Source organism: Sturnus vulgaris, chromosome 1, assembly GCF_052056855.1.
Source record: "Sturnus vulgaris isolate bStuVul1 chromosome 1, bStuVul1.hap1, whole genome shotgun sequence".
NCBI classification, from domain to species: domain Eukaryota; kingdom Metazoa; phylum Chordata; class Aves; order Passeriformes; family Sturnidae; genus Sturnus; species Sturnus vulgaris.
The window spans coordinates 75,656,003-75,675,888 of NC_142243.1; the positions used below are offsets into that span (position 1 = coordinate 75,656,003).

A 19,886-nucleotide genomic window follows, 5' to 3' on the forward strand; every position below is an offset into this window, starting at 1 on the left:
CACAGTGGACAGGAAATGAAGGAGGCTAGTAGATATGTGCCCTTTCCTACTTGGATCTAAATTGCATCTCTCTCAGAAATCCATCTGTCAGGTGTCTAATGATGAGAGGGAGGATGCAGCTGATCATGGTGTTATGTCATAGAAACTTCAGTAGTGTTTACTTGACCATGCTTGAGGCAGGTTAGAGTTTGGATAGCAGACAGATACATCCTTATTAATAGAGCTAGTAATGCAATAATTTTGCTTTATCCAAGTGCCTTGATCAAGGAACAAATCTGGGTAAAAGTGTATTTTGAGGCTACTTGTGAAACTGTTGAGAATACATTTCAGAAACTCAGCTCCAAGTGTTTTATTCTGCCAGGCAAGGTGCAGTATCCTTTGCTGATACTGAGTACATACCTGCAGTTCCAGTTGGATATATGAAAGAAGTTATTTTCTGAAATCTGTTTCTTTCCCACTTTTTTCTCCCTACCTTTTTTTCAACTACAAAAGACTTATTTTCAGAAACCATTTACTTAGCAAAATCAGAGGTTTTTCTCAGAATTCTGAGAAGAAAAACACAATGCTTTGACCTTTATGTGTAAGAAGGGAAGGTGCCAAGATACCAGATGCTTTGAAAGAAGTGAGAGGACAAATCTGAAGACTGCTGACAGAGGAAAACTGATGTCCAGCATAGTGAACTATCTTAGGTTTCTGACCATTTGATGTACCTTAGGGCAACTGCCAAGCTGGCACAGCTCAAAGATGAGTGTGCCAAGGGGCCAGATGCTACTGTTGCAAAATCATTCCCAAAGTTGGCTCTCTGGCCTGTGGCAGTAATACTACAAGAAGTATCAGAAGGACAGTGTGGTGTGGTGAGTAAATGGTGCATCAGTGTTGCCCTAAAATCTGCGTAACCAATTAGTGCAATTTTATTGTCCCAACAGGTACAAGAGATTTAAGATAAGAAATTACACCAAAGCACAGGAGTCTTGCCTAGTCCTGGTGTATGCAGTGCTTTCAGGGATGGCTGTGCATCCAGCTGTTTGGGTTCTGGTGCCTCACAGTGAGATAGTAGGAGCAGTAGTTTGAGAACCACCATACAGACAAAAAAAAAAAATCTAAGAGATGAACATCTGAACTATCATCAGTGCTTGCTTACCACTGGCTGTTCTTTTTTATTGAATCTCTTAAGTTGTTATCAGTAATGCTTGAGTTTTTTTAGCAGGAAATAGAAACTTGAATTCAAGATACTTGAGCTATCTTCTCTCATATGAAAAATCCCATACCGTCTTATGCTGCATTTTTAAAATAATCTAATTGTGTGAATACTACATATTAATCATACCAAATAATTATTTTTGTGTGCATAATCAAGCTCTAACTTGCATATTTATATAGACGGCCACTGCATTTTTAATGTGCAGTGTACAGCTATTAAATAAAAATGTACTTCTCACCATATGAAAATGTAACTCTCCCTTTGAGCTATCCTCTAGTATGAATTGAGATATAACTCCCTTAAACATTTGTATGCATTTGGTGCAAGGAAATATCAATCATGTGGAGACTGAGTCTTTCCATATAATTGCACATTATGTATTTTGTCAGTTATAGAAGAGAAAACAGAGTGTAGAGTGTCTTTGAAGATTACAGAAACTTCAAAAAACTGCCATGTGCACAAATACCTGTCTTTTCTTCCTTTCTATGATGACTGGAGATTCAGTACTACATTGTTGCCTCTGTCTGATGGCCTTTCAAAACTTAAATAATAGATATTCCCACAAAATTGTCATTTTGGGTCCAAATAAAGCAAGTGATTTCTTTTCCACCATTGGGCGAGGCTGGGTTCCTTAAGATGTCAGTACATCCTTTGAAACGTACTATTCTTGTTTTGTTTAAATAAATTACATTTATTGAAATAACTGGTAATATGTAAGATATTTGTGATATGTGATAATGCTTGGAAGAGCAAACATTAAGCACTGAATGCCAAGAGGAAATGGTAAAAATATTGCAGTAGAGAAAGATAGTCTAATAATGATTATTCTCACTGAACATTTGTTGGAATACTTTGTGTCTTCAGAGGATCTTTTATTTAGCAGAAGCACTGATTTATCTGCAAAGAGATTTCAGCCCCATCATCCTGTGGTCAAGAATGAAAGACCAGCAGCTTCTATCAGTTCCAAGTGAACCCTGGAAAGGCAGCCAGCCTTTTCCTTTTCCCACTTTGTCCCCATTGTGTTATCAGGTGTGAATCTAGGCATAAGGCTGCTGCTGGTACAAGCTGGCCAGTGTGGGCACCTTTAGCCTGCTGGTGACAGAAGACAGACTGGCAACCCTCTCCCCTCCACTCTTGGCTTTAAGAATATGTGTATCTATATCAAAAAACAGAAATGCAGTGCTGTAGAGACAAAGTGCTCAGATGAAAATAATGGCTTTGCATTATTTTTTTTTACTAAAAGCCCTCCTGATTAAATAATGAAGGTATTATCTCTTCAGGGAGAAATCAATGCCTGTTCTTCGGCAAGAATGTCAGCTTCTCTCTCAGTGAATGGGCCATGTCTGAAGCACACTGCTGCTCAGGAAGGATGCAATCCTCTTAGAAGGCAGACATCCTGCTGCTCTTGAGTTTCAGCAGTGCATTCGGGAGCTTTTCGTTTGTACATGAAAAGCTAACTGGCAGCAGCTTCTGCGCAGGAGGACTGGATGTAATTGGATTTACTATCAAGTAGGAAGTAGTAAGGTCTTTAGAAGGAGCTAAAAGCCTGGTGTATAAGATAAAATATCACGGGATTAATGTGTATTTCTCTGTTTCCTTGTATTATAAATCCTTTTGGCCTTTTCATGGAACTTGTGAGGCTTTGTGCAGTGAAGGTGAGGGAGGATTTGCAGCAGGTAGTGGGAGGGGATGGACAGACAATGTCCTGCTCTGGGACATGAGCTAAGGAACAGAGTACAGGGCTCTTTCTGGATCTCAGTAAGAAAGGCCCAATAACAAATGGCTTAATAAAATAATAGCTATTTTAATGGTAGGAACAGAAGAATACAGATTGCAAGTAGACTGTACATCCCTTCAGATGCTGGGTACCATCTGTTTGTGGAACATCAGATCAGTTTTCTGATGGTGCCACACATTGTTTTGGTCATTCAAGCTGCTAGGTGATTTTCTATCAAGAAATCAACTCTGGTGATAATTTCTAGTGTCAGACAGAAAAAAGGTTCACATGAGAACTCCTTGCAGCTCCCCAATGCATGAGGGCAGGCAGGCAGTGTAATCCCTGTTACGGAGTGGGAATTGCCTGCAGGCTCCTCTGTTCCTGCCAGCTGACTGGGTCTGTCCTGTGGCCAAGGTATTTGGGCACCACAGGCCTGGGCCTGCTTATTGTATGTGGATCATTGACTCCTTGATGTACAATGGTCTCCTGCTCGGGATCAGTATGGGTGGTCTCCCAGACATGTTTTGGTGGCCACGGGGCCCTGCTAGCTTGCCCAGCACAAGCTGCCTGCTCTGGATGCAGCTGCTTGAAAAATGGTCACTAGGGTTTAGGATGGGCATGTAGGATTATGGAGCAGAAGAGGAGCTGTGGTATAACACTACATAGCTACAACAGGTGGTAGGTAACTAGATCAAGCTCATTGTCATAAATCATGTCTAAGTCATTGACATAAATCATCATATATCTTGCAGAGGTGAGGACTTGCAGCATTGGCAGGGTGTTGCTATGTACAGTCAGCACATATTCCTCCCCTGTAGTACTAAAATAGAAGAGACTTTAAAAAATGTGCCTTTATTTTCCTTCAGAGATCTTCCACCTTACCTGAAAAGCAGTTTCCCTTTCCAAGGCTGTGGCATCATGTCCTGCTATGGCTTTCTGGACAAACCCTCTGCCCCTGGAAGATCCCTGCATCCAGCTTCTCAGTTCTGCTTTAAGGGGGCCAGAGGGACGGTTTTGGTGGCCTCCTCCCTTCTGGCCTCTGGTTCTCTGAAGCTCTTGTCATAGTAGTTTACATGCAAAATATACTGTGTGCAGCCCAGTTACCTTAATTGCTTCTCTGTTCAGTGGATTGGCAGCCGGCAGTTTAATTGTCAGCTCCTTTTTCTCTCGTCTTTGTTATCTAAAGGATTTACATAAATACCCTAAGGCACTGTGCTGTTGAATATGCTACATCAGGGATTCTGATTTGTGAATATTAAAGGCTATTTTAGTTCCTGAGACTTGACAGTCCAGAGTTAGAGCATTAGCAGTCAGACCATTTCCTGCGGGTTCACTGATGTCCTGCTGTCCTTCTCTGCACGTTTGTGAATCTGATGAATATAAAAGCATAAATGTAATGATGGGTTTCTGCAGTGTGTCAATAAATATACTTTGTGCTACCATTGGCCTGTTGGAAGTGTGTCCTCCTTTCATTTCATTATGCTTTAAAGAACAAAAACCTTAGAACTTAAAAACAAGAGCCACTTATTGACTTTCTTAATCCTTTTATTTCTTTTGGAATGCCAGCAGTGCTTTTTAATGTTTCTTGAAAGAAAAAGGATGACTGAGTTGCCAAGATAACTTACTACAATTAGACTATCTGACTAAAAATTTAACACTGTAGTCAGAAAATCCAGAAATACAAAAACCCAATTCAAATTTAGACCTTCCAAAACTGCAAGTCCTGGCACTGGAACAGCAGGAGCAAAGAGATTAGATTAAGTTGGGAAAGGAATATTGTGGGTTCTTGGCTTTATGAAGCTGTAATAAACCCTTCAGTGTAGGTTTATGTAGAGCACATTTTCTTTCAAAAAGCATAACTTTAGTGTACTGAAACTATGGCTGTAATTTTTTAATCTGTAATCAACATGCATCTTCTAATTATGAAAATGAAATTTTTTAGAGCTTGCCTCTTAGCAGCTTACCTGAAAATATTTTAATGAACAAGTAAGATTAAGGCCATCTAAACAGATTAAAGATCACATAGTTGCCCACTAAATTGTTTCATTTTGAAGCTTCACTCTTTGATCAAAAGTAAAATATATCCAAAGGATTCTCTTTATCTCATAGTATGTGCTTTCAGTCTGTCTTTGGCACATACTGTAAAACAGTTCTTTCTTCTGAAAAAGCCCATCTAAAGAAGCAGAATTGAATGCATTTTGAAAATGAGGAAAAATTGGCTTCTAGCCATTAAAATTCGTGTAAATAGGTCATTTGGTGAGGTCAATAGAACTGTAACAGCTTTCTTTTTCCTTATCATTGTTCCAGGTAACATCATGTACTCTGCCTTGTGCAGCAAGTTCAACAGAAAGGAAATATAATGGTTCCAAACTTTGATTTTTGAAATACTTATTTGGTACATTTTTTCACATTTTGTTGAATCAACTTAAGTCTTTGCATCACTTGCCATTCATTGTCTTTGTGATTGCTCTCTACTCTTGATGAAGTAGGAAGGTTTTCTCTTATGCATTTTGTTCTGCTCCTACAAGACTGTGCACAATACTTTGTAAAGTAAACAGGAAAGAAGAAACAGGAGAACGACTAAGTTCATTTAACAAATCTGGATTTGTTTGTGATTGCACTGTCATCAAGATTAAGTCTCTGCACTCATGGGTAGCTAACTGAAGTGAATTTGTTGTAGAACAGAAACAAGTGTGCAATCGTGTTTCTGCCACATTAATAGTGTTGAATGCAGAAAGATCTGTGGCTCTACTCTCCCATTACCCACCTGATGCTTTCTCAGGTGCCATCCTGTTGTGCACTGGGAATGTTTGAAGGCAGTTCCCATGGGGTATTGCATTTTTGAAGCCTGTTGCTGCACTGGCTCAGTTGCTTTTGAATAGCAGCCCTGCAAAAACATCAGGCTGGTATTACATCTGCATTTCCAAGATGACATTTTGCCAGCAGTGGATCAAATTATTGCTCTGTGGATCAAAGCAGTAGTAGTGGGTCCTGTAAGTACCATTTCAGCTGCTTGCAGAACTGCTGGAGTGGAAGCCATCTCTTCTCTGTAGTATGGCCCTCAAAGAGGAGTGTGTGGCAACAGAGTTGGAATGTACTCAGCTGATTCTGTTGCTGGCAATTTTCTCCCATGGGGAGAGAGCACAGAGACCCTGGCACCTGTGCCCTCAGCACTGTCTGGGTGGCAGCAGCCTCGGCTCCTCTGCGAGGTCGATGGTGCCCATAGAGTTGGGCAACTTTATCCTGGGTGATTTATTTCAAGTTGCAAGTTACTGAGGGAACAGGGATCTTCTTTCTGGAGAAGGGGACAAAAACCTGTAATTACTTAGTATTTTGGCAGAAGAGATTACTGGAGCTGTTTGGACAGTGCTAGTCTGATGGCTCTTTTGCTGCTAACAATTCTGGAGTTAGACATTTCATAGCAAAGCATGTGAGAGGCTCTGCTTTATGTGGTGTTTAAAAGAAGGTCACCTAAACCAAGTCCGATCATGCTCTTTTCACATGGCCTTGCTCTATCATGGGGTTGTCATAGGGATGTGTGTTCATATCCTTTAGCATTTTAGTTTTGCATCAACAGAAGGAGCTGATGCTTTCCTCCTTATCTCCCAAACAGTCAATATGAAAAAGTTGGATGACTGATGAACAGCTACTTCTGATTTGCTGCTGGATATGGGTCATAGAAATGTGATCACTGTCTTTTGCAAGTCTTGCCACTCTCAAAGATTTGTAGGATGTACAGTATTTTTTTTTCCTGATGGAACAGTGAAAAGGCAGTGCTAGGAGGGTGTAGATATGCATGAGCTGACATAGGTGCATGGGGTGAGTGCATGTGGTGAAGTATCTGAAATGAATTTGTTTTCATCTGATAGTGAGCTAGGTGAGGATCTCAGTTTTTCTCTTTATATATTTCATCCACAGGTCTGTGGTGCTTCCTTGACTTTCATTATTAAATCTGCAGCATTTTAAGTGTTCAACTAATACAGACATGAAGGGGTTACTTTTAATATTAGAATTCTGAAAAATTTTACTGTGCAATAAAATTACCGTATATCTTTACCCAAATAATTAGGCATAATAAAATTAGCAGACTAGCAGTGGTGGATACAGATGTATTTGCAAGGCATCTCCTTCTATTCTGAGATTTTTTTATTTCATAGTTTGTCTGCAGCATGCTACCTATGCCGTTTGGGATGGTAATTTCTGTAGTGTGATGATAAACAAGACTCGTTGGCCAGAGAGAGATCCCTTTGACATTGCAATGGTGAATGTACTTCATCACAGTCTTGTTGTGAATTGCTGTTATACGAAGCATGAATGATGTGCTGTAAAGATTAATGTTGTCAGGTATACCTATGACAAGGGTAACTAACATCTCAGAAGGGAGAGTTTACAAGCACTTGCACGATTAGTCCAATCATCTTCTCTCATAATTAGTTACATTTATTCATGGATGAAGCTGTGATTTCTGTCTGGAACCAAGAACTTAATATCTGATAGCCATAATGAAAAATAAAATTACTCTTGCAGAGCCACTGTCATTTTCTGTGAAGAATGTAATCTTAAGACTTTAGAATCCTGATGGTATTGTGAATGCACCTGTGTTTATAATCTACATGATCATGGAGTTCTTGTCTTTTTTCTTTTGAGTTAAACCTCTCAGTACTACCCTTTTCAGTGCATGTGTTTTGCAATACTTTTAAGAAAAGGAGGACAGAGTTGAGTCCACTGATTGAATTCTTTGTGCTTCTTAATAGGACAGGTATTTTTGTGTTATGGAAAAAGACCTCAGATTTTACTAGGCAAGGCTATTCATCTTGAGTTTGTTAGAACTGGATTTTGATAGTGGAAGCTGGTAAGAGCATATACACATACACCCTAGTTTTCCTTCTAGAGTTGAGAAACTTAATAGTAATGATCAGTAAATTCACTTCATTACTATTAATATTAATTGCATGGATGTGTGTTAAGTGACCTTGAGAATACATTGACATTTGCTGTTGCCTCTGGGATGCTGTATAATAAAACACAGGGAAAAACTCTGATCAGTTTATTATTTCCTAACTGTCTTCTACTGGAGACCTTTAAAGTATTTTAAGTTAAAATCAAGTGGTGCTATGAACAGTTCAAGCTTTAAGCTAAAGCTTTGAATTAAAATTTAAATTTTCTATGTTGTTTTGGTTTTTGTTAAGTCTTGTAGATTTTATAGAGCCACCGTTTCTTAAGTCCACAGGTTTTTTTCGTAGGAATCTTTCCAATTCTGTTCATGGCTCATCTTTGTCTCTTTATGCTTTCTGCTATGTCTAGATTTCTTTTAAATCTCTCATCTACTTTATCAACTTCAGGAAGTCAATCAGTGTCCTCAATGGATGATAAACTGCTTATGGTGACCTAGGCCCATTCTTTTATTGAGGGATTATCAGCATATTTGGTAACCTTTTTAGGCTGGTATAAAATACAAAAATTCTTTAATTGCTTCTTTGCTTTTTTGTTTAATACAGAGATAAAAATATCTTAAGATAATGAACATTGCTTGCATTTTCATAGTTATATATGACTAGTCCTTAGTTTCTGGTGAAATTCATAAATTTTACAGAAACAATTGTTAGGCAATTGTAAATTCAACCTCTTGAAAATTACATATATGGAAGCAAGGTAATATGTATGTTATGATGCTCTTGAAAATTAACAATGCACCTGCCAATGGTAACCCAATTTGACAAAATAATTGCTTGCAGTGTTTGACTTACTCAAAATTTTACTGTTTGAAAACCCCATTTATTCTGTTACACCATCCATGTACGGAGATCCTAGATGCTGTCCTCTAAGAAGGAATAGGTGAAGGCTATTGTTCATTAATAATATAATGATTCAGTGAGAATAAAAAGATAATAAATGGGTTATAACTAAATTACTAAAGATATGAAGTAAAATGTCGTTTTGTCTTGGAAGAAATTTGCATTGAATATGACAAGGATAGAATTCACAGAAAACAGTATGTGTAAAACAATAAAAATGAGACAGGGAACGTGGAAACATCTTGAATGTGTTTAAGTCCTAAATAAAGCTTCTGAATATTTATTTCAGATTTTTAAAAAAATCCTTACCTGAAAGTTATTTTTTTTTCTTATTCCTATTAATCTCCATACACGGTGGAACTCCCACCTTGAGTGGGTGTTTTTTTCCCTTTCCAAACAGCTTAGCAAAATCTGAGGCCACAGATTTCCTTGAGGTAGTGCTTGAGTCTGGCTCGTCTCCTTTAACAATTGTTTCTAATTCTCCTCAGCTTGTGGAGATGTAAGGTTGGCTTCCATGGGGACACGTAATGAAGGTGCAGAGACAGCCAACACTCACTTTGCTATTTTTCAAGTCTGGTTTGTGAAATCCTCTGTTTCCCCCTTGAAGTTAAGGTGATCAAACTCTTACCATAACCTTGTGATCATCTTTTTCTCCCTTTTTCATTTTCCATGAGACCTCTTTCTCCCTACTTTTTTTTAGATACCATCCTTCGATTTTCTATATTGAAAAGAGACAAACATTTTCTTAATGCAGTTACTTACTCTTCTCAAAAGCAAGATTAATTGCTGTTCCAATTATTCAGTATTTTGGAAGATTCCTGCATGATACTATGGTGCTCTGAACTTAATGAAATAGCATCAAAATATACCAGGGTGTTAGTACTTGTAAAAAATTCAGATTATTCAGGCACAGAATACTTGTAATATATGTCATGGCTCAAAGAATGGTGTGAATGTATTCCTGATGTATCAACTGCTATATCAGGCTGTTGACTGGGTTGTAGGCAAAAATTATTCATAGTTTGGGAGCTGCAAGAATGAGTGGTTCCATTCGGCAGCTGCCTAAAATCAATACCTGCCCCTGGTGTTCATCTGAGTGACCACACAGGCAACTGCTGCTGATTTAAATGATGGGAGTGACTTGATTTGGCACTGTCTGAAACATGAGGTTGGTGGTTGTGTATGGGGCAGGTGTGCCATGGTCACGTTGTGCCATGGATGCTGGGGTCTGCTGCTGTGCCTCTGCTGCATTGTGGAAGGTGTGAAGGAAACCTGCCCTATGCATTCCCTTGCTGTCAGCTGATGGTTTGTCTGTGGTGCCTAGAGCAACAGGGACTGTGTTGTGGCTTATAACTTATCCAGGGTAAGGCTCATAACTTACCCACAATCTGGGATCCTCACGCTTACTGCTGTCCTTAAACATGGAAAGAAAATGGTACAGGAGAAACAGCTCCTTTCCCCTTCATTTGATGAAGTTGGTTGACTTACTTCTTTGTCCTTGTTACTACTTTCTGTAAGGGAAGAATGGTAGCAGTTGTTCAGGGTGATGATCAAATTCTTTAAAATCGAAGAGATTTTTATCACTGACCTCAGAGTAGCCGGGTAGCTGTGTTATCCCCTTCTCTGGGGACTCAGCTAGTAGCCTCTTGAGTAACAGGAGACATGGTCCTACTTATCACAGAGAAGATTATTAGGCATCATCCACTGTTAATATGGAACGGGAGCAAATCATTCAATGCTGTCTTACAAACTGCTTACAGCCATATTCAAATCAATTAAATTGCTTAATTTTTGTATGTGCCATGCTTCTTGTCCAGAGCAATGGTCAACAATAATGCACAAGGGAGATAATTTTCAGCAGTATTAGATGGGATCAGCTGCATAAAAGAAATGCAGAGATTTTGTGCTAAGTTAAAAAGCAGCTGTGTTGACACATGTGAAGATGAATGCAGAGGAATAGATTAGTCTCAATTATCTAATTGCTCCTAATGAAGTTCAGAACATTTTGGTTTCATTACAGAGTAATTCTTTTAATTGCAAAGTTAATTTTTTCTGCTTGTGAAAAGGAGAAATGTTAATATCTCTTTATATTGTTGTACAGACCACTTTCTGCTTCTGAACAGATCAACTTTTTAAAAAAAATAAGATTATACATTCAGCAGCAGAAGTACGATGAAGCGGTAAGTCTGTTTTTGCTATATGTAAATATTTTGTTTTCTTTAAGTTGAAATAAACTGAGAGATAAAACTTTTTTTGTTACTTATGATGCACGTCTCATTAATTCAAAACCCCACTGTAAGTCTTCAAAATTTTGTATTTTGATACCAACTCTAATAAATAATACTGACTTGATGTATTTTTTCCTCATGCTTCTTAAACTGTTTGTTACTATTTCATAGTATAGTGACACACACTGTGTTTTTTTATTTTCCACACTAGAAAAAGGGTAAGTTGAGAGATAAACTAAGGAAGGTAGTTTATCTCTAAGTAGTTTGCACTACTTAGACTGCCAGTTGCATGAAAAAAAGTGTGATATCTTGTTCCATCATAGATCCTGCTTTACCTGATTTTTTTTTTTTTTTTTTTCCTCAACCAGCACTTCTTGGGTTTACTTTCACATTTCAGTGTGTCAGACTGGGAGCCATACATGGAATTATGCTTCCGAGCTCCAGTATTGCTTTCCTAAGCATCTGCTAACACTCACTGTATAATAGGGTACTTGATGGGTGCAGTTCACCAGTGCTTGTATTCTGATGTTCACAGAAAGAATTTGTAGAGCTAAATTATACCAGAAGTCTTTCATTTTAACAGGTTTAATTTGGTCATTGACTTCTGTGTTTAAAAGTACATGAAAATATTGAACATGTAAGATTATATTTAACCTGCCAGATACCTGGAAGAATTCCATTATGTGTTAGGGTTCAGTTCTTTTTTTCCTAATATGATTCTTAGGGTAATAAATTACGGTTTTATGCACAGGACAGCTAAATCTATTTTATGCCTTTTTATTTGCTTTGTTGTAAATTGGAAATAGTTCTGGTTAAATAAATGGATCTACTTTGCTGTGGGAGAAAGTTTTCTTTTTGGTTTCCTAATACTTCTACTTAGCTGTCACATCTACTGATAGGAGACATTTTGTACGTTTCAGAAGCAGAACATGTGATTTTGTGTTGTTGCCTATATGTAAATTTGACTCCTTGTTCATTTGAGTGCTCCAGGTGTTTAAGCTGACTCTTGATTACTCACACATCAGACTTGTGCCTGTGCCCTGGTTATCCTCAGCATCCTGTATTGCAATGCAGAAAGGTTCTTCCATTCCCAGAACCTGGGGTGTGGATGATTCTTTGCCAGAACCTTGCAACTCTTTGCAGTGCAAATGTGCACTCATAATTGGATAGAATAGGTGTCTTTTGAGGTGAGTTTGCCCACTGGCAGACTTGTGATCTCTTCAGTAGTTGCTGTACCTTTTTTCTTTGTTTTGTGTTGTTGGATCCCAGCTGGATACTTGCACATATAAAAAGTTTCATTGTGTGTGTTCAGCTTCTTACTGAACTTTCCCAAATCACACAGATGAGCTTCTCATCTTTGGGTAAATCACAGGGGTCAGCACACCCAAATTCCACAGTGGGAAAACCCACAGTGTTTATCATGGTGTCTCCCCAGTGGAGGTGTTGAATGAAGGGACCTGTGATTAGACTGAGTACAACCCTTCTTGTTTCCAAATTATTTCTGTCCTGAGAGCTACAAGCAGCTGCTTTGTAAATGCATCTGGGACTCCAGTTTAGTCTCTGAATTCACTGCTGCTGCTTGTGGTATCAGCTACTGCTGGAGTGGAGGACATCAAAACCCAGGCAGGGAATACTTCAGGCTGTGGAGAGTGTCCATGTTTCAGCTGCATCCATAATCCTCCTCCTGTGTAAATGTGCCTGCAGAAGCACGTGACTGTTTTTTAATGGGGTAACTTACACTTGTGGGAAAACCAAATGGCATGCTTGGTAGTAGGGGGTTCAAAGTGTGCTGCCTGTGAGGCTTTCACCTCCTAACCACTGTCATCACCAGTGAGGATGGTGAAGCAGCCAGGTGATGGTGGCCTTGATATCCAGCAGGAGTCCCAAGCAGTATGTACTCCAGCAGTTGGTGCTGGCCAAAACATTGTACCTGAGCATGGAGTGGACACATGTGCCAGGAGTGGTGGAGCTGCTTGAGCTCCAGTTGCTGTCAGGTTGATTTGTGGAATGGGGAACTCACACTCTTCTAATATCTAACTTAAATGTTTTGTCTGTCTCCAGGTATCCCTGTGCAAAACTCTGATTAACCTTGCTTTGGAAGGCTTGTCTTACTACCATACATATGATAGATTATTCCTGGGTCTAAGTATCACAGTGGGTTTTGTGGGCTGGACGACTTATGTGATTTTGGTCATTATCAAGGCCCATACCAATTTGACCAAGACTGTCCCAGCTGATAAAAAGGTAGGTTGGAAGCATTCAATTTTTTTTTCTATTGCTTTTCAGTATTACTTATATGCTAAGTGACTCTGTGCAGGATACATTGAGTACTTTACATTTCTTTTGACTTAATGTGGAAACTGGCAAGCTGTTGAGTTTTCCAGCTGCTGTAATCCTGTGCAGTGTTGCTATTAAGTCCATTGATTAGGATCAGTATTCCTAAAATGTGCAAGTCTGAGTGTACAGTACTGTGTTTCCTCAGTTTTTCTTCCTACAGCTGTCCATTTGAGATGCTAATGCAAGTGTGTGAAGACATAGTGATTTAAAACTATTAAATGGTCTGTCTTTAACCAGGTTTAGTTTTCCCAGGTTTAATTAACCAGGTTTAATTTTCAGTATTAACAGCACTGTGTTGTAATAGTATTTGTTGAGAAGAATACAGATTTCAGAATATCAGCTTCATTGATGTTTTTCACTGTAAGGCAAAAAAAAAAATCCCCAGCATGTAAATTATTTTATTTCTGCCCTTTTTGGCAGTTTTACATTTGTTCTCAGAAACTGTGAAGTCCAATCATGGCATTGTAAAAATGCATAGCCTGTTTTGATAGAAGGTGAGCCATGGTTTCACAGAACAGCGTGCTCTCTTGCTCTTTGTGATTTGCAAGTGTGCAGCAGAAGACATCAAAGATGAAGGAAGCTCTTTTTGGCAAGATTTTTATGGTTTGATTTTTCACAAAGTATAAAATACTAAGAATTTTTTTTCAGTCATTCATCAGGAAAAGAGAGACCTAGGTGAATAGGCAAAAAGCTATCATTTCACTAGAGAAGGGTTAAAGCATTTGGGGGGACGGGAAATTCCTCCAAACATCAAGAATTTGTTTCAGAATAAAAGGAATTGTTTCATTTTGTATTGTAGTTGAGACTGAGCACTCACTTAGCATCTTTACTGTCTGCAGTGTATTACTCTGAGAAAATTCCTATCATGCTATCTTGAAGTTTTTACTGCTGGCTGAAATGAGATAGTCTTGACCTTTGGTGAAAATGCTCTAACAAAATTAAAATGGAAAATATTCCTAAGTGCAGTACTGCATGATTTAGGTTGTCTTTCATCAAATAACTGAGAGGAAATAATCCAAGATGCATATTATGTTAGATACTCAGCCTACTTATTGTAATTATTTTGTTTGCATCAGGCATATTAATAACTACATTAAGGGAAAATTTACATTCTTAGTTGACATAGATTTTAATTTGGTATATTGATTTTACTTCTTGAAGACAAATTTTATGCTAGTGACACTGGCAGAAAAAAAAATTTCTTTGTTCTTTGTCTATAGAATTTCTTCAGTTTTCATAAGAGACCCTTTTCTGTAGAAACCTTTTTTAGTGCTCCTAAATACTTAGAGAATCACAATGTGAGGCTCATGCTTCATATATGGAAGTTATTTGGTTTATAGCTTATGTTGAGGCAACTTAAAGAAATTTGCTGAGAGACTAATCTACCATTGACAAATAGTCTCCTGCAAAGCACACCCTTGTAAAATCAAGAAGCCTCTGAGTAATGAAACTGCATATACTATATATATCATCTTTAAAAGTTTTTGACTTCTTATGCTGCATATGAAAAAAAGCAGGTATCTTTTGGTGTAGAATGTTATTTTGCCTTGCAAGAAGTATAACCTTTTAATTTATTTTAAAAATTCACAGAAATGCAAATCTGGTTTCTATTTTCAATGCATGACTGACTGTATTGGACTCTATAATATTTACGTCGCTATATGGGATAAAATGTTGATTGTTTACTCATTCAGTGATAAATTATATTGGGTGCATATCATATATATGCATATTCATTCTGTCTATATGTCAGCAAATGTAAAATATAAAACTAATAAAGCAAAATTGCTCTAGGTCAGCTTTCTATATGACCTATCTTTTCGTAGTCGAATGGTATATCTTCGCAAAAGCTCTATTTTAAAAATCATTTAGAATTTGCATTTGCTGTCAGTTTAGATCAAGGCAGTTGTACATCAGTTACAGGGAGGGGGAGCCAGAAAAGATGTTAATCCATCTAGGTGAACTGCTAGTTGATTGTCTCTTCTCAGCATATTTAATACAGTTGTGTATCTGTCTACCTAACTCTTGCACAAGACTAGCATTTGTGCAGAGGAAAACAGTGTCTTTGTCATTACCTTCGCTAAAGCTGCCTTTGTTATGTCAAGTTGTAATACACACAGATAAAATTGTTTATTTAAAAGTTGTACATAATCTTCCCTTACCAGTAATTCTTCTGATATCTGAATGTTCCTGAATAAGGAAAAATAGTTCAGTGACCAGATAAAAGGCAGAGTGCCTGTTCAATGCTTCTCTTTGCACAAAAACAAGATTTCTGCTATCTGATGGTTAAGGAATGACCTGTCCATCTGAGATAACTAATTTTAAAATTTTCCTTCTCTCTTTGATGTTTCTCCTTAAGAGTACTCTCAGTCTGAGAATGTGTTTCTTTGAGTACATAATGTTCTAATCTTATATCTATTTTTTTCTAAGAAAAGCCCAAAGCAGTACTTGCAGGTTAAGATGAAGCACAATAACAGTTGTAGCTATGCTGCCTTTTAGTGCTGTGCAACACTAGTCCTCTGTTGTATTTTGAAATTATGGGTTCTTTGAGGAAGACAGTTTCTTCTGTGGAAGGTTGGTCACAAGCCTCCTTTTGTAGCTGTTCCTAGATCCTGAATAGTTGTGGTTTGCTTGTTTTTCTGGTAGGAAATATATTAGTATTTTAATTTAATTAATTCTCTTGCAAATGTCTTAGGCAGGAGAAGGAAATGTGCTGATGGAATTTTTATTAAATGCTTTAACTGTGAGGCTATGAACTTGAACTCAATAGGTAATATTCCAAGTCTATTTCTAGAATCTAAATTTGAGAGTTCTTTTTCCCAAACCCCTTAGCATCTCTGGCTTCAGATGGATTCCAAGTATCACTTGAACATAAATAACATTGCATATGTTGGGCCTCCAGATTGTACAAGTAGGTCTTCCCATGCAGGTTTTACTGCAGGACCTTATGAAGAGACATATTTAGAATTAAATCTTCAAATCCTACTGTTGTTTTTTTTTAATCTGGCTGACAGCTTTGTCTGGAGTTGTGTAGAGACACATGGCAGCTTGTGTGACTGTTAAAATAGCATTTGTTTTGCTGTGTAACTAAGTGGAAAATAGAGTGTAGTTTAAAACATTTTATCACTCTTATAAGAATGTTTGTCCAAACGTTTGTATTTCAGAAATCTACCATTGTCTTCTATGGTTTTGCCTCTGCTGGAATGATAATAGCTTTTTTCCTGTTGATTCAAAAATGTCCTTGGACATATTATATATACTGTCTATTGCCAGTGCCAGTATGGTATGCAGTTGTGAAAGAGTAAGTAAAGAATGCAATTTATTAGTACTGTTTTATAAGACCAAGTCTGGACTTTATTTTTGTAGAGAATTTAATTTTTCCCATGAATTTTGGAGAAAAAGTTAGGTACAATTCTATTAAACTTCCTTAAGTGTTTCCTGAGACATTCCAAAGGACTCTGGTTTATATTTCAGTTGACATAACGAGTAGTGTCCAAACTGACTGATACTGCTGCCAATTCTAGAAGATATTTTTTCTATTGGCAAAAATAAATTAAACTATTTTAATGAAAACATATTTTTAGTGTTCTTGTAACTGTTGCAAACGAGTTCTCAATCTTTGCAAATACCTGTAGCAGCTAACTTAATTTGCAAAATGATCCTATAAAGTATCAAGTCTGTGGAGCACCAGCTGCTTTTGGAGAACACATGCTAGTCATGTTGAGTAATGTGCTCCCATATTGAAATATATTTGTCTTGTTTGGGTCTCCTTTTACTCCAGGCCCAAAAATATTTTTTATCTTTTGATTCCTTTCACTTTCTTGATCTACTGGCAGTTTGTAGATACCAACTCAATATTATTCAGAGAAAATGAGACCAACTGCAGTTAGATAATGAGCTGTCTCATAAGCACAGGAAAAGCTAACAAGGAAGGGTTTTTTTCCCTCTCTAAAGCTTCTGAATGTTTCATCAGTTATGACAGACATTAAGCACAACATAACCAAAAATATTCATATACTCAGAGTCAATTTGGGTAGTGAATAATCTGAAGCTTGTCCAAACACTGCACAAGATGTGCCAAATATGGGAGGAAAAAAGCTGGAGTGTTTAATTGTAGATTTTCTGTCAAGTAAAACAGGGCAGAAGGATCATCTGGCCATCAACCATGGGTCTAGGCAGGATTAGCAATACCTCTAACTTTTTTTGGGCTCTGACCTCATCCTTGCCCTGTAAAAGTAAAATTATGTTATATCTCTTTCTTTTTTTAACATAACTATTATCTTGTTCCATCATTTTGAACAGAATTCCTGTCATTCAAGACCTTGCCACTAATGTCTTGTCACTGCATGTTGGTCAATCTGTAGGATTCCTCTTGGTTTGTATACTGGGAATTGAAATACTAGTAAGTATTTTATCCTTATGTATCAACGGGGTATCTCATTTCTTGTAGTCTACCTCTTTGAGGAATTAATGTGTTTGATTTTCAGTCCTCTCTTGGATTTTTTTTTTTTTTTTTAATTAGGTCCTCAGCTTTTTCTACCGCTCTGCACTTACTGTTGGCCTCCTTGTCTTTGCTGGCTGGCCAGTGATCACACAGCTGTGGATTCAAGCTAAGGTATTGTATTCCTTTGGTGAACAGCTGGATTGTGTGTTGGGAATTCTTGCATGCTTTGGAATGCTGCTTTAGATTCTCATTTGGTTATGCTCTTTTTGTGATCTCTGTTCTAAGCTGCATGTAGCAAAGTAAGGGAATTTAGTGTAATCTGGATAGATCTGTTATACAGTGCAAGTAATAAGAATGATTAAGAGTTTTGGGGTAGCTATGGGTTAGCTATCAGTTTTCTGTTGGTGATTAAAACATGTTTGACTCAATCATATGAAATGCACATCATTTATCAAACTTGCAGTGACTTTGGTGTTGATGTACAATTGGTGAAGGTGTCATTGTTTAACTAATATCATTTATTAGAAAAAAAATATTGAAGATGATGGAAAGGCAGTTGTCAACTCATTGTCTGCAATCAGCTGGGGCACACTGTTCCTCAGAGGCAGCTTTCTATATTGTTTTTCCTTGGAAAAATCCTTCACTTTCATGAAGTGGCACAATATTTAATTTGAGACGTTTTTCTAATAGTTGATTCCAATATCTCTTATTTCAGAAGATACCTAAAACTTAGGGTTGTGGGATAGAGAAAAGGAGTCAAATTGTTAAGTCTTGCTCTTGAAGAACTGTCAAGATGGAGACTTGTATTTGTTAAGTTACAATTTATTTTTTTTTTGTAGTTGAGTAATCAAGTAATTTGTCTTAAAGCTGGATATGCACAGATGGTGTTTTGTTGCATGGAATTTCCTTTCAGGAATATGAATTTGGCTTGAGCTTGAAAAATTTAAATGATACAGCTCGTAATAATTTTAGTTAAATAAAACACCTGGGATAGGGTTTTTCTCCTCCTAGCAAATAGTGTCAAGAACTACTTAGATGATTATGGTGGCTAAATCAAATGGTGCATAGATGCAAAGAGTGGATAATGCCACCATATTCTCAGAGTATTCTCTCAATGCTGATTAATTAACTGCTGCAACCTTCTGAGAATATTAGCTATATGCCTTCCTTCTATAAAGTCAATTGTCAGATTTCTGGTGCCTGCAATATGTGTGAAGGCTGCATTTTGAGAAAGTGCTTTTAAGTGTAAACTTAGCTTTAATGATCATAGTCTTTGATGGGATTTTAACAGCTATATAAATGAAATTATTTTCTGTATTAAATTGAAGTACTGTAATACCAATGACTCCATGCTCTTCTTTTTTTTTTTTTTTTAAGATAATTTTACTCCTTGATAATGCAGGGTCTTTGCTATGGGAGATGCTAGTAGCTGTTAGTCGTTTGCTGAAGTATTCTTTATGATTAGACAATTGTCTGTCTACATGACCTCTTTCTTCTTTTAGACAAAAGCATTGATCTGGACTCTCCTGTGTGTGCTCCTGGCAATATTTCCATTAATGCCTGTTGTAGGAAGAGAACCAAACGTTCCTCTCGTGTAAGAATCTCATCTTGTTCTTTAAATTTTTTATTCCCTCTTTGATTCAAAATTTAGGCTGCCTTTTGGTACGTGTGAGGAATTGCATTATTGAAAGCTGGCTGAGACAGGAGTTGAAATTCAGAATTTAAATAACGTGATTATAGAGACCTCAGTTATTCACTAATGACAATGAGAATAGGCTTTTAATTATGTTTGCCACATCCATTTGGTCTTTGTGTTATTCTGTAACTTCTTGTCAAGGGAAACATTTCTCACAATACAAAAACGTGCACATTTTACAGGAAAATAAAGAGTATCATTAAAGGAGAAGCTTCAGTGGGGTGCAAATATGGTAAACAGCACTGTTATAAGTGAATAAGGATTTAGTCCAAAGCAATATACTTTTGACAGAATCTTTTAGAATTTGTCCATCCAATTTTGAATAATCTGTCTTTGAATAGCACTCTGTACCTAATGAGATATTTGGGGAAATAAACAGGATAGGCAGAGCTCTCTTCCTCTGTGTTTCCTGTGTGTGTTCTTTTTCCACTTCTGCTTCTCTGTCCCGAGTTGTCTTTTCTGGTATTA

At 37.4% G+C, this 19,886-nt stretch overlaps 1 protein-coding gene across 3 annotated transcripts in view; it reads left to right on the forward strand.

The window, feature by feature from the left end:
• PIGN (phosphatidylinositol glycan anchor biosynthesis class N) overlaps nt 1-19,886 on the forward strand; it is a 98,636-nt gene that overhangs the window by 47,414 nt on the left and 31,336 nt on the right. For all 3 annotated transcript variants that reach the window (XM_014872420.2, XM_088170480.1, XM_088170471.1), the window contains 6 exons: nt 10,815-10,893; nt 13,003-13,185; nt 16,443-16,579; nt 17,581-17,680; nt 17,801-17,893; nt 19,225-19,316. In XM_014872420.2, coding sequence (XP_014727906.2) covers nt 10,815-10,893; nt 13,003-13,185; nt 16,443-16,579; nt 17,581-17,680; nt 17,801-17,893; nt 19,225-19,316 — 684 coding nt within the window. The remainder of the gene's footprint in view (nt 1-10,814; nt 10,894-13,002; nt 13,186-16,442; nt 16,580-17,580; nt 17,681-17,800; nt 17,894-19,224; nt 19,317-19,886) is intronic.